General features: G+C 43.8%; 1 protein-coding gene across 3 annotated transcripts in view; it reads left to right on the top strand.

Moving 5' to 3' along the window:
* Nucleotides 1-20,328, top strand: part of CCDC62 (coiled-coil domain containing 62) — a 117,222-nt gene that overhangs the window by 67,576 nt on the left and 29,318 nt on the right. For 2 of the 3 annotated variants that reach the window (XM_069214959.1, XM_069214960.1), the window contains exons 9-11: nucleotides 923-1,023; nucleotides 15,925-16,108; nucleotides 18,232-18,366. In XM_069214959.1, coding sequence (XP_069071060.1) covers nucleotides 923-1,023; nucleotides 15,925-16,108; nucleotides 18,232-18,366 — 420 coding nt within the window. Of the gene's footprint in view, nucleotides 1-922; nucleotides 1,024-15,924; nucleotides 16,109-18,231; nucleotides 18,373-20,328 lie in introns of all 3 variants that reach the window. The other variant, XM_069214958.1, reaches the window with a different exon arrangement.

A 20,328-nucleotide genomic window follows, 5' to 3' on the forward strand; every position in this document is an offset into this window, starting at 1 on the left:
AATTTTCATCTTCCTTCAAAATGCCCAAAAGGTGAAGTTTTGGTGCAGGCAATGTATGAAACATCAACATTTCGACTATCCTAGGAAGTATGCGCCTTCTGTTCTTATAACTGGGTCTTCATCAGGACAAGGTAGGGGGCATCCTGTGTGTTGAAATGTATACTGTCGGGCATAATGTGATATGAATTATGTATGGTCATGGTCTGCCTCTAAAACAATTCTACATCTCACCTGAAGAAAGACATGTATGACCTTCTTTGGTCCCACCAATGGAATGTTTGTTACTGTATTGTAAATATAGTGGATTGGGTCACAAAAACAAAAAGTCACAATGGAAGCACTAGGTGGTATGATTAAATGTGCCACGCTCACCTAGCTTAATTCAAGGTGTGCTCCTCTATCAAAAGCAATGGATCGGCAAGGATGAAAGGAGAGGTTTGGCAGGTCATCTAACACTAATTTTCCATTTTGTTTCTACAACATCCGTTGTGCCTAATATTGGCACCAAATACTCTACCACCAAATTCCACTGAATTCCCCTGAATAAAAAAGTGCACCTGCTATCCCCCACTTCTGGACAGGCATCAACAATGTTCTTGTTTGCACTATGGTTTGGTGATATTGGACTTGGAGGCTGCCCTTACTTAATGAGTGGTCCTATGCACACCCATGGAGCAGAAAGTTTAAAATCCTGTTATTCCTGTCCCTGCTGCCCCTGTCTACTGTTAGTCGTGTTATTGATTTACATTACGAATGAGAATCATCTAATATAAAAAAATATATATATCAAATTAAACCGTTCAGTTGGAAATAGTAGATGCAATCATTTTGCAAGACAGTTGACAAGTTAAAATTGCATATTTAGAATAAATGCACATTTATAAATGTATAGAATATATCACACAGTATTCTGTTTATATAGATTTACTTGAAGCAGCTGCGTGACCTGCAGTTTCTCCACCTCAACTTCGAAAGCTCACAAGAACTTATGAAGAAACACGAGCAAGAGATGCCAGTTATGAGGTACGTTGACATCAGTTATTGCAGTAGAGATTTCAGCAACCTGTATTTGAAACAGAGTGGATTAATTGGCCTTGTTTATAAATGACAATTAAAAAGCACGTGTCACAGAGTAACAGACCAAGACATCCTGTATTGGAAAAAGAGGAAAGGGCTCTGAGAGGGCCATGAGAGATGGGGCATCATTTGTAGTGTGGTGGGTGGCAGTACTGTGGGCACCGGTGAAGTAAAACTGGCAAAAGCCAGCAAGTGGAGCTATTATCCTTTTGTCATGGGTGATGGAAAACAGTATCTCTAAATCTTGACATATATCATAGTTTATTTTATGCCTTATGTTTCTCTTTTTCTTATACATTGTCAACGTCCCTGTTCTTCACCTTAGCTTCACTTTTTTGATCCAGTACTATAATTCATGTCTGTTACTGAATCCTTCTGGTCTACAGCTAACACTTTCCTTCTAGCCTGTATCCACCTCCATCTCTCTTCAGAATACCCCCCCAACTCTCATCTTGTGTCCTCAGTCCTGTGTAACACCTGCTTCTCTTTTCTTCATTGCTCTACTTCCTTTCCACATTCTGATCCAGCTCTCCTTTTTTACCCTCTGTTTTCTCTCTCAACTCGCCTTTGTATTGTCCATTTTTTCTTCCCTTTTATGTTTGTCCATTGCTCAGTTTCGTTCTGTTGCGGCATACCACGCTCCCCTTGTCCTCACTGCTCTTTCTCCTTGCTGTACTCTACTGCCTGCTGAACCCTGTCCAGCACTGCTTTCTCTCTTTTCTTCCTCACCCCCCTTGATACTTGACTCTATATCCCTGTTCTCCTAACTCTTGTTGTTATATTCTACCTTGCAGCTTCTCCCTAGTTCTACATCTTACTCAAGTTGCCCACTTCCCCAGAATTCATTGTAGTCTTTTCTACACACCCCTCCACTTTTCATCCTTTCAGTATGCTGGCTGATTTGCTTCCTCTCTCTATATACCTCTGTCTTTTTCTTTTCTGTTTTATCTTCCCTTTTTCTCTCTACCTTGTCTTCCAGTCTCCCCAAATGTTGTTATTCCTCCTTTCACATTTACTTGTATTCCTTCCTCTTCTTCACGCAGCCGCTTTATTTTCCCTCCCTGTCTTTCTTTTACCTCTCTCTGCTTTCCTTTACTTCTCCCTCTTCTATTTTCCCTTCCCGTTCTTCCTCCTGTCTTTCTTTTACCTCTCTCTGCTTTCCTTTACTTCTCCCTCTTCTATTTTCCCTTCCCGTTCTACCTCCTTCATCTCCGTTCTTGCTTTATTTTCACACTTTTCCTAGCCTCCGTGTCTGTGGATTTCTGTTCTTTGTTCACTTTGCTCTCTTTTCTTTATCTCAGTCTTTTGTTGCACTAGTCCTCCTCTCCCTTGGCTGTATTTCTTTGATACCCCTACGTGTTTAGCGACCATGGCAATCAAATCTATTTCCAACTTGGCCAGATTTTACAATCCTGAGAAAACCATACTGTCTAAAGGCCTATTATCTGCCCAAATATAGGACTGCTCACAAATAAAAGGCTGGCCTGGGGGTGTGGCCGCATGAGCTCCAAGCGGTCGCATCACTTTGCGCTCTGTCCTGCTGCTGCATTGCCTAGGTGCATTTCTGCCACAGACCGGTGCCCTGGCCCACAGCTTATACTAGAGGATAACAGCAGCATTGTTGCTCCCGCTGATACCTCATGGAACTGCAGTCGGTTACTGACCAGCCAGGATGGTGGGGGTTAAAATGCTCCCCCTTCCTCCTCTTGAATGTAACCCACGTTCCCATCTACCTCGGAGTGATGCCTTCCTGGAAGTGAGTGGTAGGCAGGTGTTTCGAGGCCTGATGTTGGAGGCCGGAGGTCGTTGGAAGCCCTGGAGCTGAATAGGAGGCTGCAGAATTATTTGGCCTTGTGCTGGACCTCTCAACCAGAAACCCTTAGGGAGGGTCAACATCGGGGCCCTGCGCCTGGGGAGGGAAGAGAGACCTTAAATCTGCAGGCGAAGGGATACTCACCCTACTTCAACCAAAAAATGACAAATGGGTATCCCCTGAAAAAATGAGGGGCTTTCCTTGCAAAAACATGCTCTGCCAATATCAGGGAAAAAGGGAAAATGATTTTTCCTTTTGTTAGACCCTCACCCACTCTAGTAGTGGCATGCTTCATCATTGGGTCTCATCTTGGTCCCCAAAAACCAGGATGGACTCAACCATATTTCAGGGAGCACTTTGGATATTTTCACTGACAAGTTAACTAAAAAAGATAAAAATACCTCAAACCAACCCTGGGTCCGCTTTATTAATAGCTGTTTGGGTATGGTTAAAAGAAATCTTAATTGGGGGTAATGATATTATGATCCTTTGACCCTAGCAACTTGTCAACAGCCCCAAAACTCAGGCCCTTTGGGTCCAGGGCTTTCATCAGCACACCACATACACACTGCCCCCAGTACACAGATGCTCCATTCAAAAGCATACAGCACTATCTTGCACGCAAGGGGAGAGATTACTCACATTTAAGTAGCCGTAATAGGCCTTGATTCCTGTGGTAGAGAAGCATATGCAAAATCTGACACTTGTCAGCAACAAAACATCTTTGGAAAACAGTGAATCATGTTTGTTTGTGATCTTTCACCAGGGGTGATGATCAAAAATTACATTTCGCTCTTCGTCAATTCTTTGATGCAGCTGTTCTACATGCAGTCATGCAAACATGCCATATCTGCACAAATATTGTTCTGTGAATACCACATGTGTCACACACTGTCTGCTTCCTTGTTCCACCACTACAATTCGGTCAGCATACCATCCTCACTGGTAAGTGTCGATATGCAAACGTCAGTGCGATTTCCCTCACGTAATGGGACCTACGCTGCTGGGGAATCCTAAATACCCACATAGGGGGAGGGGGAGCATGTCCCTGTAGTCATGCACCAAAAGGAGTTTTGCGTCATCAACAGGAGAATGTACCGGAGACCCCATATTGTAAGATAAAAGTAAAAGGAAAGTAAGACATATATTAGAACACAGAATCGCCTGATCCAAGAGTAAGAATTCCTTGAGATGTGTGGAGGTCCAGACTTACTTCATCAGGGGTAATGTGCTGCTCTTTTACCTATTTGGAAGACATTTTGTCCACTCAACGCGCCGTACCGGTGTGTCTGCACCCAGTTTTTCTGTCTCTCCAGCTGCGTCTGGCAGTGTACCACGTAGCTTAAACGGTGACATCGTAACATCTGTGCCATGATGGGAATTGTAGTCTCTCATTTTCTCATTTTGCAATGTCGAGTCGTTTTGATATGAAGTCTGTTAGAAATGGGGTTTTTGGTTGGCAGTCAGGTTACCCCCTGTCCAAGCAAAAGCCCTCACTCTAGTCAGGGTAAGTCACACACAATCCAAGATTATCCTGTGCCCACCCTCTGGTAGCTTGGCACGAGCAGTCAGGCTTAACTTAGAAGGCAATGTGTAAAGTATTTGTGCAATAAATCATACAATACCACCATATAGCACCACAAAAATACACGACACAGTGTTTAGAAAAATGTATAATATTTATCAGGATAATTGTAGGTCAAAAAGAATAAAGTTGCAATGTGAAATTGTAGAGATATCACTGAAAAGTGATATAAAGTGTCTTAAGTCTTTAAAATATGAACAAAGTCTCTTTCAAGCACAAGTACCTGGTTTGGAGGGGAAAAATCTCCTCAGAGGGCCACAAAAGAAGCAGTGCGTGGAAAAAGGGTGTGCGCGTCGATTTCTCCCCAGCACACACGGACTTGCGTCGTTATTTTCCACGCGGGGAAGTCGGGCGTCGTTTTCCGGCACGCAGACAGTCTCTTTCTGTGGATCGCGGGGATTACCAGATGTCCCGGGTCTGTGCGTGGATTTTCCTGCTTGTTTTCCAGCTGCGCGTCGGTCTGCGGGGCTGCGCGTTGAAATTACGATCTCACGGCAGGCGTTGCGTCGATTTCTCCTCTAGAGTTCGGGCGGCGTTGTCCTTGCGAAGCCGTGCGTCGGATTTCCGGTCGTCCCGATCGCGTCGCGTCGGTGTGCGCCGTTTTTCTCGCCGCGGCACAAGCTGTGTGTCGAAATTTTCGGCGCACGGAGCGTCCAAGTGAAAAAGAGAAGTCTTTTTGGTCCTGAGACTTCAGGGAACAGGAGGCAAGCTCTATCCAAGCCCTTGGAGAGCACTTTCACAGCCAGACAAGAGTTCAGCAAGGCAGCAGGCCAACAGCAAGGCAGCAGTCCTTTGTAGAAAGCAGACAGGTGAGTCCTTTGAGCAGCCAGGCAGTTTTCTTGGCAGGATGTAGTTTCTGGTTCAGGTTTCTTCTCCAGCAAGTGTCTGATGAGGTAGGGCAGAGGCCCTGTTTTATACCCAAATGTGCCTTTGAAGTGGGGGAGACTTCAAAGAGTGGCTAAGAAGTGCACCAGTCCCCTTTCAGTTCAATCCTGTCTGCCAGGGTCCCAGTAGGGGGTGTGGCAGTCCTTTGTGTGAGAGCAGGCCCTCCACCCTCCCAGCCCAGGAAGACCCATTCAAAATGCAGATGTATGCAAGTGAGTCTGAGTACCCTGTGTTTGGGGTGTGCCTGAGTGAATGCACAAGGAGCTGTCAACCAAGCCCAGCCAGACGTGGATTGTAAGGCACAGAAGGATTTAAGTGCAAAGAAATGCTCACTTTCTAAAAGTGGCATTTCTAGAATAGTAATATTAGATCCGACTTCACCAGTCAGCAGGATTTTGTATTACCATTCTGGCCATACTAAATATGACCTTCCTGCTCCTTTCAGATCAGCAGCTGCCACTTCAACAGTGTATGAGGGCAGCCCCAATGTTAGCCTATGAAGGGAGCAGGCCTCACAGTAGTGTAAAAACGAATTGAGGAGTTTTACACTACCAGGACATATAACTACACAGGTACATGTCCTGCCTTTTACCTACACAGCACCCTGCTCTAGGGGTTACCTAGGGCACACATTAAGGGTGACTTATATGTAGAAAAAGGGGAGTTCTAGGCTTGGCAAGTACTTTTAAATGCCAAGTCGAGGTGGCAGTGAAACTGCACACACAGGCCTTGCAATGGCAGGCCTGAGACAAGGAAAAGGGGCTACTTAAGTGGGTGGCACAACCAGTGCTGCTGGCCCACTAGTAGCATTTAATTTACCAGCCCTATGCACATAAAGTGCACCTTACTAGGGACTTATAAGTAAATCAATAGTCCAATCAGGTATGATTCACGGTTACCATGTTTTAAGGGAGAGAGCATATGCACTTTAGCACTGGTTAGCAGTGGTAAAGTGCGCAGAGTCTAAAAACCAGCAAAAACAGTGTCCACAAAGTGGAGGGAGGCAGGCAAAAAGTTAGGGGTGACTACACTAAGGCTGTCAGGTCTAACAAAGTCCAATACGTGAAGTTGGAATGGACATGTGAGGCTGAGGCGTACATTATAATGCACATGTTGATGATGCCTTCAAAAAGGCACTCCTGTGTAGGAAAGTACCTTTTTGACTTGGTCACTCCCACTTTTTGCCACTGATACTGAGTGTTTTTGAATGAAGGTGCACTGGGTTCCCGTATAAACAGGTCGCCAATGCTCTTTCCTTAAAACAAGGTATACAAATCTAATTGTGTACAATTTGCACATACATTAGCACCCCTGTAAGACCCTAGTATATGGTACCCCTGGTATTTAGGACATGGGTACTAAAGAGGGTCCATAAGGGACGAAATCACACATGGCGTTACCACACATGCTTTTACAACGCAGCCGTTACCACGCAGGTACTATTACCATGCATAACCCTTACCACACATGATTTTACACCGCTATTGCCTTTACCATACATGACTTTACAATGAATTTCGTTGTAAAAGCATGAATGGTAAAGGCACATGCATGGTAAAGGTTTTGCAATTAAGTGTAAGTATTTTACATGTATGAACCTTTTTTTTTATGTATATATAAAATGGTTATATTTTCCTGTAAAATACTTACATTTTCGTGGTGAAGGCATACATGGTAAAGGCAAGAGTTTGGTTAAAAAAAAATGTACAGGTAGGTAAAAACCCTGTATATATGTATGTGTAAATAAATATATATATATATATGTGTACACATATATATATATATATATATATATATATATATATATAACCTAGTGGCAGTTGCTACTAGGTATTTATACAAGGACCTAGTTTTATATAAAAAGCGTTTTTTTTACTTGCCTATGTCTTTGACGCCGCTTGGCGAAACTTCAGCTGCTGTCTGGAAAGTTTTGTGGTGATCTGTCCAGGGGGTGCCGAGAAAAAGAAGTGGGTCCCAAAATACGTTTTCCCCAATCATTTATCTATAGAGATTTTGAACAGCGATAGCGCCAAAACTACTAAACAGAATTACACCAAATTTGGCAGAGAGGTAGGTCATGGTCCAGATAGCGACCTTTTTTTTGTTATGGTGTAATTCCGTTCAGTAGTTTTTGAGAAATTAAGTGGAAACAAATTTGTATATATAGGGACGCGAAGACGTCGTGCAAAGATCTAATTGCCTGTCAGCACTTCAACCAGGAAATGTAGGCAGCCATCTTGGGACTTGGTAGCTGAGTCCCAGAAAAACAAATGGGGGGGCAGAAAATGTAAAAAAAGAAAAACAGAAGGGCAGGCTCCCGCGCTTCTCTTTAATATGCACCCGGGTGGATCCAAGTCCCAGGGGCAATCTTTTTTTGAGTGTGCGGGGACCTCTTGGTCCACCGTGGCCCCAGAGACCATCACCTTTCCGGGGCAAAATGGAAATGATGTGTAGGTCTGCCGTACAGTCCCCTGCGTCCCAGGGATCACCACCTTCCCGGGGTGCAATTGTTTGTTGGTGTGGGAGAGGCCCATTGGCCTCCCCCTCAGCCTCGGGGACTGCCACCTCTTCGAGGCTTCAATTATTTAATAAGTGAGGGGCCATCTGCCCCTCCATTTCCCTCCCCTCAGTGATCACCACCTCCCTGGGGCTATTATAAAAAAAAATGGTGAAGGGGGTCCGATGTGGATCCCCTTTAGCTTTGGTGATCATCTCCTTCCCGGGGCTATGTCCACATTGGAGGGTGGCTGGCTCCTTCTATGTCCCGGGGTGCCCAACTACAGGACATAGCTGTTTTCTGTGGTTTGGCTGCAACTCTGCTGAAAACACGTTGATTTTTGACAGCAGTACCTGTCAGATACCTGTGCATGGCGGGGGCGAGAGTTATAGTTACCTCAAGGCACGAGTTATAGTTACTTTAGGTAACTCTATGAAAGTTGACTTTCTGTGGTTTTGTTTGAGTAACTTCAGAGCCTAACTATATCGGCCCTCTAACCTTTGTTCATTTTCAGTGAATTTCTATGTTTTTTTTATATTCTATTTCCTAACTATAACCTTCCTGTAACCTTTCGTTTTTCAGTGAAATTCTATAGTTGATTTAACGTACAGTAATTTTAAATATTATACGTTAATCCAACCAGGCTATGCACAACTGCGGTTGGCCACAGGCTAGGCCCTGAGAGTAACCCCCTGTAAGTACCCAACCTTGCAAACTGCACGGCCTTTGCCCGTGAGCAGAAGGTGTTGCCCGCAAGGCCTGACCTGCAGCCAATCCCTGCAGCCAACCCTACTCTGCACATTGCCTTTTGGCCTTGCGCGGCGGGAGTTGGCCGCAGTCTGTCTCTCTGGGTGTGAGACTAGGTGTATCAGGGGGTGAGAGTGGGTGCATCAGTTTCTTAATGGGTGCGACAGTGTCTGCGCAAGTCTGTGAGTGGGTGCATGAGGGTGTCAGTGGGTCTAGAGTGGGTGTGTGAGTGTATGAGTGGGTCTGTGAGGGTGCGTAAGGGTCTGAGTGCATGTGTGTGTGGGAGAAAGATTAAAACAGAGAGAAAGAGAGTGAGAGGGAAATTAAGAGGGTTTTATGCTTTGATGGATGGGATTCTTAGAATGAGATATTTCTGCACACATTGATTAGAAAAATGTATTTGTCAATTAAAAACAGTAAGATAACCTTTAAGTATGAGCCTTAAACATTTGCAGTTGAAAATAAATGAAAGGAGGGACATCACTAAGGGTACAGCAGGAGTTGAACTCTCAACTCTGTGTGAAGTTTTGTGACCTTCACCATTAGGCCACTACCTTTTAAAAAAAATATATATATATTTCTTGCCCTTTACAAGCTATCTGGGACCGAGGGGGTGCCTCAAGGCCTACCTATGTGGTCCCTTTGCTCCAGAAAACAGGAGGCTGCTTTTAACAGCACCTACCTGCTTGCTGGAGCAATGTTTTCAATTGTCTTCCCAGTGCGCATATTTGTGTGCAGGAAAGACAGATGAAAACCTCTTTGACAGGTCCCACTGTCAGAAAGCATAGTTATGTTTGCTCTGACTTAGCTGCAGCTGTCAAAGCTGCAGCCAACCCACAGCAAACAGCTATGTCCTGGGGGTGGGCACCCTGGGACATAGCAGGAGCCGGCCCTAAGGGGTGGTGGTCCCCAGGGCCATCAGTGGCTCCTCGAGGGTAGCTATGCGGCCTCCCTCCAGCATAAATAGCCCCAGGGATGGGTGGACCCCAAAGTTAGAGGGGTCTAAAACAGACCCCTTTTCCATTTATTACTATTTGCCCCAGGGAGGTGGTGGTCCCCGGGGCTGCGGGTCGGGAGGGCTCTCCCCTGCACATACGTTAATATATCACCACAGGGAGGTAGTGGTCCCCAGGGCAGTGAGGGAGCCCAGCAACCCTCGCCCACATAATAAAAGCATTTTGCCCTGGGGAGGTGATGATCCCTGAGGAACGGGGGGCCAGGAGGGCCCCCTATTAAAAAAAAAAATGCTTCCTTGACCTGGCCAACCCAGGGGTTATTAAAAAATACAATTGCAGGAGCTCGCGCTTTTTTTTTTTTTTGCATTTGTTTGTGGGACTCGGCTGAAGCTGAATCCTAAGATAGCTGCCAAAACTTCCTGGTTTGAAGTGTTGGCAGTCAATCAGAGCTGTGCATTCCCCTGCACGAGCTCGTCATTATTCGCGAAGTATTCAGTTCTTGTAATATTTGGAAATCTGATTATAAAAAATCCAACTGGTTCCACGTAATCTCTTCATTAAGTCCCGTCTTATGGGTTTCAAACCTAAATACTCAATGTTGCTCTTTCTCCAAAAGTATTCTTGTCATGTTGTCGCTGTGTGTCACCTTTTCGGTTATGGCCCACCATATCTCCCAGGCCTTTTGTTCTTTTTCAATGTAGTGTGCTGTTAGTCTAGGTGATGTATTTTTTTACAACAGATGGTACCATGGGGATACCCAATTCTAATCGTACTTTTTCTCGTAGTCATACCTACATACCATAGTTTACAGGGGCACTCAGTCACATAAATAACGTGTGTGTTGTTGCCAAGGTGTTAATAGGCCTACAGCCAAAGTCTTTGTATGACTACTAAGGGAACAAGACGTACACTGGCCACAAGGGTAATGGCCTGTAACCGTAGGGAGATTCCAGAGGGTGTTTTGACTGGATAAGTTCTTCCTTGCAGGTCTGGTGTGAACCAAGATATCTCTGATGCTTCTATTTTTTTTTTACGAAAAACGGAGGATTATCAAAGGATAGCTAATTGGATGCCATATACTGACACAGATTAAGGATTTCTTCTCATTCCTCTTATTATCCTCTAATAAGCACTCCGTCTGAATATTCCGGGCTCGTTCCTTTGCCCTCTTGATGATCTGTCTGGGGTATTGACGCTCTAGTAATTTTTCTATGAGATTCTCTGCTTCCATCTTGAAGTCCTTTATCTCTGAGCAATTTGGTCTGTTCAGATAGGGTCCAATCTTCCAGTATATATGGGAGTTTCTGATGTGTACCTCTGTGAAGCCGTGTGTATGATAAAAAGAAATCTTGTAACCAAACTATCCATCCCCACACTATCCTACTGAGAGCTCAGAACTGCCCACTCGCCCAGCGGATAGTGTTCCTGTTGTCCCCACACAGTACTAAATTAGGGTATTTATTTGAGAACGCTCCAACAAACCCTCTTTTCAACCCTTAAGGTTGAAGCAAAAAAATCGAATGACTGGGTGGAACAATGTGTTTTTTTCCTCTCTCTCTTGTCCCTGTCCTGCACACTTGATGGCGAAAGATTGGACAATAGTTTTTTAATGATCTTCTTTAATCATTTTCCCATATTTGTGATGGATTATTGCCATCTACTATTTTACCCTTTGCAGTCATCCCAATCCAAGTTGTGGTTATATCGTAGTTCAGGTAGGTGTCTGTCACTTGCAAAGTTCCTGCACGTTCACTACCTTATATACTCTATCAAGATCTATATACTTTGTTCCCAAACTTCTGATCCATTTCCAACTGTTGCTTTGATGATTACTTTTTGTTGTTTCACTGGAGTCATGTTGCACCCATCAGATCCTTCCTTGGCAAAAGGTAGACACTGGTGTAACAGATGGTTTTTGGCTGAGCTCAAACAAGACCACAGATCAGACAACAGTAATCCCTGGATACCCTCTCGGGTGACAAGTAGCGCTCTACAAATCTTTTGATTGATTAAATGGTTTTGTCATAAAGCTTATTCTAAAGATAAGGAAGATAAATAAAGAAGTAAACTAAAACATTCCAATCTCTGTAGTCATCCAAAAATAACTATTGCCTTCCAACTACACTTCTCATTTGATGCCTATTTAGACCTATTTAAGATTGTCAAAGAACCGTGTCATCCTCCTACTGTTAAGACTCTTGTCACATCCTCTCAGAAGCTTATCTGACATTTTTTCTACAAAAAAATTGTCAAGCTATATGAAGAGGTGAAGGCTCAGCTAGACAATGCAGATGAATTCTTGAACCTAACAGAGCCCACGACCCAGCTTCCCCTCCAAACAGAATAATAGAATCCCTGTTAGTGAGTTTAGTTAAAATCAACGCAATCCACAGGACGCCACAATTCTCTAGGAAGCCCTCAAGCCAGTCCTCCGAGGAGTGGATATTAGCTTTTGGACTGAAGAGAAGCGGTAGAAAGCCAGAGTACTGACTCATCTTGCCATACAAATTCAAACTAGAGTTCAGGGTAGTGGGCCCCAGGGGGTGACATCCAGATGCCAATTGGCTCTTCTACAGCAACAATACGGTCAACTGCTCCTTGAAGAGGCAAAGCTAACTTGGAAAGCCGTTCAGAGCTGCATATATACTGTAAACTGTAAAACTTTGTACTTGTATAGCGCACTATCCACCCGTTAGGGTCTCAAGGCGCTGTACGAATACCGCTGTGGAACCACTCCTGGCCTTTTCCCTGTGAGGTGCCCACTCCTGGGCAACCTCCAAGGTGAAGCCGGGCATCCCAGCGGGCCGTTGTGGAAATTAAGCAAGCTATTGCCCAGAGTTACAGAGTGGGACCCATGAATTAGATTAGGCACCGATACGAGAATTATCAGGTACGAGGAAATTGAGCCCAAGACCCGCCGAGGCGGGAATTGAACCCTGGTCCCGGGCTAGATTTCTGCATCAGGGTCTGCCGCTCTAACCATTGAGCCACACTTCCCCACAATATCAGTAGAGGGATAAATCTAGCAAGCTTCTCTGCAAACTCTGCATGCCCTCGGGGTCCTCCCAGCCATTACCTCCCTCTAGGGACGGCCTTGACATACTGATCACAGACCCCTCCGTGATAGTTCAGTGGCTTGCAACACACCTCGCAGATACCTACTCTCAGCAAGAGATACTCTCCGCAGACCTGACCACTGATTTTGTGACAGCCTTACCCCTAAAAACATTACTGAACGAGGCTCAGGAAGAACTTGACTGCCCTGGACTGACCCATTTCTGGCTCTGAGTGAGAAGGTGCCTCTGAGAGGTCCTTGCATGGTCTGTTCCATTAGATCCCCGATTGATACTTTTACACATACTCAATGACATAAGGGGCAACAGATACAAACGCATACTCCTCTTTATTGGACTTACACTCGCTAAAAGAGACATAGCAAAGGCATGGAAACTACCCACTGCCCCCTCAAACTCTGCGTGGATTATTGTATGGGGCTTGAAATACTGGTGTGCCGAGCCAAGGGGTGTACTCAGAAACACACCAAGAAAGGGTCCAGGTGGGTCGATTATCGAGGCCTAGTCCTCCCCCCCCCCCCACACACAAACACAATCCCAATTACATGGGTTGGACAATGAAACGCAACCCCCACAAATCACATGAGAAGATCACCTACTGTCAGATTACCTTGATGGCAGCTGGACTAGTGTACGTGGGTGGGGAGTTAATGATGAAGTATTGGCTAATTGTACTTAAACTTTATTGTTGATTACTGTTATGGTGCACTGCTATTGTTTAACAGCAAACAACACTAAATGCAATAAAATCTATTTAAAAAAAAATAATAATCAACGCAATCCTATTGAGCCTTAAACCGGTTTCGCCAGAAGACCCCACACTCAAGAAAGTGATCATCACTGCCCATTAGTGATAGTTATGTGTCTTATATGTACAGTGTAGACTTGACCACTAACCTATCCAAAATGTATGTTATGACCAAAAGGCATAAAATGACAAGAACAAGAAGGTTTTTCGATTGAGGTTCACGCCCTGAAGGAAGTCTTGGCCGCCTCCTTTTTGGGTGTGCCATTTGATAACAGAGATACATAGTCCTATCTTTTACAGTCATGAAGTCCTGGTTTCATTTAGTCACTTCGATCCATTTTTAATTTTCCTGCCCAAATGGGGAATAACCTACTGCAACATATTATGACTAAATATCAAACTAAGTGAATTTCCGCGGTTACTTTTAGTGCAGGAGTTTGGTGTGACCTTTCTCTTTTTACAAATGTTGTCACCTCTAATCTGTCAGTTGTGTAATGGTTTTTAATCACCGGTGTAAAACTATCATCTATTGATCGTGATTGTTATAATTAATGTTTTAATGATTTTATTCTACATTGTCATCTGGCGATATGTTGTGTTATAATAATGTGATGTGCTTTTATGGTGGATTTTAACCAAAATAAATTACAAAACCACACCCAGAGCAAAGTAGTAATGTATAAACAGTCACTGAGAAAGCATTCAAAGAATTTAGTCCAAACGAGGAATCAGTATAAAAATGCAATGTTTAATCCATACTGAGCAGGCAGCCAACACGTGTTTCGTCGTAGACGACTTTCTCAAGTCTCCAAGAATACAATATTGTATGACATGAATCAGCACGAATGTCAAATGTATACTGAACAACGTAAACCCAAAAACCTACATCCAAAATTGTGGCATAATTTTGTTACATTAAAACAATGTCCATGGCTTTAGAAATACCATTGGTAAAGCAATCCCAAAGAACCAGAGAAAGTCACCATGCAAAGTGATTTCCGTGTCAGATAAATAAATTTAAAAAAAGGAAAGACACAAAGGCCACATCCACCACCACCTGTGTGAAGATGGTGCCAGGACATACAACATGAAGCGCCAGCAAGGTTACCTAATTTGTAAACCTGTCCGAAAACGCCTGGCATGCTAACTGTATCATTTGTAGAGATTCGTGCAATAGTTGGTACGCATTCCAATTCTGTAGGGAGGTAAATGTAAACAAAGGAAATAGCTTTGTCACGAGCGAAATGCACCAAAAGACAGCCATATAGAGCCCAGAGGTTAGAAAATCATACAAATATTCCCTGGAAAATAAATTGCTTATATGTAGAATTAGTTGAATGTCAAGCGAAATGTGGTGAAGCCATGGTAAGTACTTCTAGCATTCTTTATGGTGGAATAAAGGGATATAAAACATATATAATATACATCTATAAACGTATTAGGTGCTAAACTGCCAGCTAAAGACAAGTTAAGGCAGATTTAAGACGAACAACAAGTTGGAGAAAATAGCATCTTACCTAGTGCCATTGTAAGCAGGATAAATAAAGTAAAAAACGGACGCCATAGGGCATGTTATGTTAAGAGGATTTATAAAGCGCATGGCTACCCAAAGGCCTCCCAGCGCTAAGCATACCACAACACCCGCTTTAATAACTCGTATAGTGGTAGCAGAAAGAGGACTAACCAACAGCTGGAACTTCAACTGAGCTTAGGAAAAAGGAGCCCAGGCATGTTGCCTGTTGTAACCCAGGTATAACCGGCAAAACTTGGGTATACTACAAAAATGAGTCAAGGTGAAAAATGGCGTGTGTAATTGAGGAAGCCATGCATTGCAGGTGTGGTGAATACGAAAAGTAAACAGGTAAAAAAGAACCCCCAAAGTGATTGTATCCAAAAAACAGTGTTAGTGACAGGAAAAAGTTAGAAACACGGTAACGACATATATGCAAGAGTCGCAAGTCTATTGTATAGCCTGGGAGAAGCCAAAAGAAGAAGGGAGAGGCCAGTGGGAACAAGATCGTCACCCAAGTATACATGGGGTACCAAAAGGGTGTTAGGAGCAGGACATCATCAAGGGGAGTTGAGAAAAGGACGTGAGTTGGAGGTGCTTTGTGTCCTCGTTAAAGAATGCACTTCATTCAGTCACACCATAGATGGCTTAAGTTTCTTTATAGTTCATAATGACATCTAGACAATAAAGTACAGACCATCGAATTGTTGCAAACAAGCAGAATGTCCTTTCTGTCCAGCATGCCTCACTTTGAAGTACTTCATGAAATTTAGAAAATGCTTTTTTACGGTAGGTCTTGGATCTTTACCTTCACACGACAGGGAATGGAGCGAATTGGCCTAAAATGCTGTGTCCAGGAGGGTTTGTTCTCAACCCCCTTTCCACACCTTCACAGACCCCAAAGTGGCAGAATGGCTTTAAGGGCTACCAATTTAAACGTAATTAGAAAAGTAGACACATTTACGAATGACTTAAAATTGAAATGCCCTGCATAGACGTATGTATTACAAAGAATCCTTTCCTTCTTTACAGCAAAGGAAAGGTAGATCTCCGCCTCCTCAGCCTGGACTCGGCTGTTGGTTGTGGGACATCACCGCAGAGGAGAGATGCTCTTCCGGGCTCCGACGGATTCTCCAGTTCAGAATTCTCTCTAGAGTTAAATGGCTCCCCAGTCACTCAGTCCGCCCCTACGGGGTTCAGCGCCTCCACTCCTCAGGCTAGTATTTTGAGATTAGAAACATTTTGTGGCTTCTTCACATTAAAATATATCGGTCGCTTATGTTCTCATTTTCGGGGATATCCGGTAGTTTTCACATACATATGGCTTTTTTCTCAGCTGAATAGAGATGGATAATGGCTTCTTAGGACATCACGTACTATGCTATTATATTTATTGGAAAAATAAGATGTGATGATTATCGGAAAGGAGACCAGCCTGCGATTCTGTTGCTGTTTCCTGGAGGAGATGATGAAGGGGAAGAACATATGTGAAACAGTCTTTGGAGGGATTTCCTTTGATGGAATTGAGACGATTGGTGGTAATGCATAGAAAAGAAAACTGTTCGATTTCCCCAGTGTCAGTCTAAGGCATGTATTGCTTAGAGAATAGTGCAGTTCATTGGATCTTTTTTCCTGTGTTTAATTACCAAAGTCAGTGCTTGATTTATGCTGGTGTTTGCAGGTGCCCGGCACCAGTACTTAATTCTTATCATCAACACTTATTTACGACAGCTCACTGCATGTATGTATCCATGGTATGTATATGGTATTTCTATAGCACAAACCTAGCCAAAAGGCGGCAGAGCGCTGTATGTTGTCAAAGGCAAGCTTAAGGTTGGCAGCTAATAGGAGAGAAAGCTGAATTGCGGACAGTTAATGCATTAGAAAGCTGAGTTGCAGACAGTTAATGCATTGTGATGTAGTGTTTTTCAAAGAGGTGACTCTTCATCTCTTTTCTAAATCAGATCAACATTGGGGCACTTGTGATTGATAGGAAAATGTTCTTCCAGATGTTGGGTGACACATGATGGTGGTATCTGCCAATTTTTTGTGCTAAGAACTTAAGAAGGTTGTTTACAATTTCAATACACCTTTAAAAAATATCAATACCAGTGCTATCCTGGACATGCTTATCTATTTGGACAACCTGGAATAATCCAGATGGTCACATTTTTAGGAGTGTAATGGTTAGTAGTTTGTGTTTGTACTCGCCTTTGGTAGTGCTGGTAGGGGTCAGTTAGCTGTAGAACCTGCAGTGGGCCCCTGAGATATATTTGTACCTTGGCATTTTTTTTTTTTTCACAAAGTACGCACTGTCTAATGTGCATTTAGCAGGAGGCGTCCATAGTCTGTACTAAGATTATTGTAGAAAAAAGTTTTGATTGGATGTGGCATAATGAAACTTGAGGGGGGCCCCCCTGCAAAGTACACGGAATGGCACCTCCTCGGAACTCACTCAGGAGCTCTCGGGCCAGGGTACTGTGCTGAGGGTGCCCTCTAGAGCTCGGGGCCCCCGCTCCGTGGGGTCTGCAGGGTCCTTTGTTACCCCACTGGTGACTGGATAAGTTTAAGGGGATTTACCTTAATTTTCTGTTTGCAACAATAACTCAAATGCTAAGAAAATATTTGTACAATATGCACACTTTTCTTGGAGTCAGTCTTATAGCAATGGTTGGAGCAGAAATCCACTGCATGGTCCCGAAAAGCTGTGCCTTGTTCAGTTGTGTAACATAAAAGGATGCCCTGCCCCCCTGCCGAGTATGAAGAAAGGCCCCTGAGTCTCCCCATCTCACAGATATCCACAGGTCTTTGGCTCAGTAGGGGCCATTGTTTTGGGGCTGAGAGAGGGGCCATGTCTAGGATTGCAGGGCCCCTGAACTGCCTCCCCATGCACCGCAGGGGCCTGTATTACGCCCTTGGCGACATGTTCAGAAAAGGGATTATCATAGAAGCAGTGTTTTAATAATCCATACAATTCCCAAATCTGCTTGAAACAGTGTTACTGGTTGAGTCAGAAATTGCACTTCAATTAAATGGGGGGGGGGGCTTTGTAGTTTGTCCATGGAGCTCTTCCCCAGTTTGGCAAGTGGGTACTTGTTTTGGACGCTTATGTGTGATGTCTCTGTGGGAAGACCCCCTGTGAGGCTCCCGCGACAAACTGGACTAATGTGTATTAATGCAAATGGTGTTACCTGTTGATTAAGATTGTGGCGCAACACGTTTTTCAAGGACTTGCAAGAGTTGGTACACTACTTTTATAAAAAGTTAAAAGTGTAATACCGCAAAACAGTGATGATGGTGAATGGGGAAAATTAGTAATCTGTGTTTTTCTCGTTTTAGAAATCTTGTTCACCAACTAGTAAGCTGCAGCGCCTCCTGGCGGAGTCTCGGCAGATGGTTGCTGACCTGGAGCTGAGCGCCTTGCTCCCTGCTGGCTCCTGCTCCAGTCTCAATAACAGCAGCAGCAGTAACCTGGTGCGTGTATGTGTAATAAGTGCATCAGAGGGCTTAACGGTGGTACTAATGTGTTCTTTTTGTAATTTATACTTTTCTGGCCCTATTACACCACCCAAAATAGACTTTCGAACATGAAATGCAATTTTAATATTTTCCGTTAGACTCATTGGTAACCTTGACTTTTACTTCTGCTAGCTCAATGAAATTATGTGCGTACAGTGGAACACAAGCTTGTTGTATGGGCAGAATATAAAAGCCAGCTCTTTTTAAAAGTCATGTTTACTAGTAAAGAAGTAGGGGAACTATTCAAAAGTAAAACGAGCATTGTCAAAGCCAATTGATCTGGCGTTGGCCACCACCCTTCTGGCAATTCTTGTTTTGTTATGATTTTTGCAAAAGTTAAGTGTTTGGGAACATGCTGGGCCCTCATCGATTTTTTTTTTTTTTAATCATTTGCTACAGGCAATTTTTTTTGTCTTAAAAAACACACGCATTACTCCCAGCTGTGAACAGAATTATAGAAGAAAAACCACGGCACATCGCAGGTTCAAAATGGTATCTTTTAATCCTCCGTGATCAGTTTGATAGATGTTCAACCAAATATGTCCTAAGCAAGTAGATGGCTGAGAGAGATCTCGTCAAACCAAGACAGTTCTCGTGTTCACATACATCAACAGACGACACGTGTTTCGTCAGTAATGACTTTCTCAAGGCTCTAATATGTAGATTAACTTGTAGATTGAGGTTATGCGAATTGAACGTTGGTCGCTATCCTTATTATGTACTGACAGAGCTCCAACTGGCTCTAAGAACACAATCAAATGTTGGTTGAGAAATTTACAAGGACCATGATACGTCCCGGGCTTTGGCGATACACTAGTCCTACCGATGCAGTGATTAATTTTTTGTGTGGATGTGTTCGCAAAGTATGCATGCTGTAACTCGTAGTGAAGTCAGCCAATGGGCGAAGTGGGCTGATATATTACCCCTTAATGCATGCATGAGTAGGTGAAGGAAAAATGTAAAAGAATCCAACCACAGACTAATGGATGAGGTCGGACCAAAACCTCTATAAGTAACTATATTATGTCAGTAAACTTAAAAGGTCATGGCTAACCCAGACATAAAGTCAATCAGTCTGGCACTGGCTGCAAGCCTCTTGTCATTTGGAAAGAAATAAGGAATGAAATAAAGAAGGAAAAAGTAAGGGAAAGAAAGAAGGAAAAAAGAAAGAAGGAAGGAAACGAAAAATGGAACAAAGGCTAGAAAGAGAAGGCTAGAATTAAAGAAAAAAGGAAAGACAGAAATAAGGAAGAAGGAGACGAAGAAACACATAAAAAAGGATAACATCAGCAACATCATCGCCTCCCTCGCCATCAACTCCCTCCACTACATGCTGCTTGGTAACTTCAACTTCCACATTGAGGACCCCTAGGGACGCCAACTCCACATCCCTACTGGAGAACCTCAACAACATAGGACTCACCCAACTAGTCTCCAAACCCACCCTCAGAGCCAGACACACCCTCAACACCATCTTCTCCTCCAACTACAGAATCAAATTCTCCCATACCACTGAACTCTCCTGGACCGACCACACAATCATCCACTTCACTATCTCCAAGACCCAGCACACCATCACCAAGCACCAAAGCTCCACCCACCACAGCTGGGGAAAAGTAACTGAGAGCCAATGGACTCAGGCTGTCAGCACCACGCCACCCAATGAGTCAACCAACCTTGACCAGGCCGTCCTCAACTTCTCCGCCTGGATCAGCAAATGTTCCGACAAAGTCACCCCTCTGAAACCAGCAAAAGCCAACAGAACATCAAGACAAGCCAGCTGGTACACCTCAGAGCTCAGAACCAGCAAGCGTAACTGTCTTCTACTCAAGAAGCGATGGCGCATCACCAAGGACCACTCCAACAGAGCCACACAGGAAACGGCACTCAACAACTACCACCAGCGCATCAAGAAGG

Source organism: Pleurodeles waltl, chromosome 11 (assembly GCF_031143425.1).
Source record: "Pleurodeles waltl isolate 20211129_DDA chromosome 11, aPleWal1.hap1.20221129, whole genome shotgun sequence".
Classification (NCBI taxonomy): domain Eukaryota; kingdom Metazoa; phylum Chordata; class Amphibia; order Caudata; family Salamandridae; genus Pleurodeles; species Pleurodeles waltl.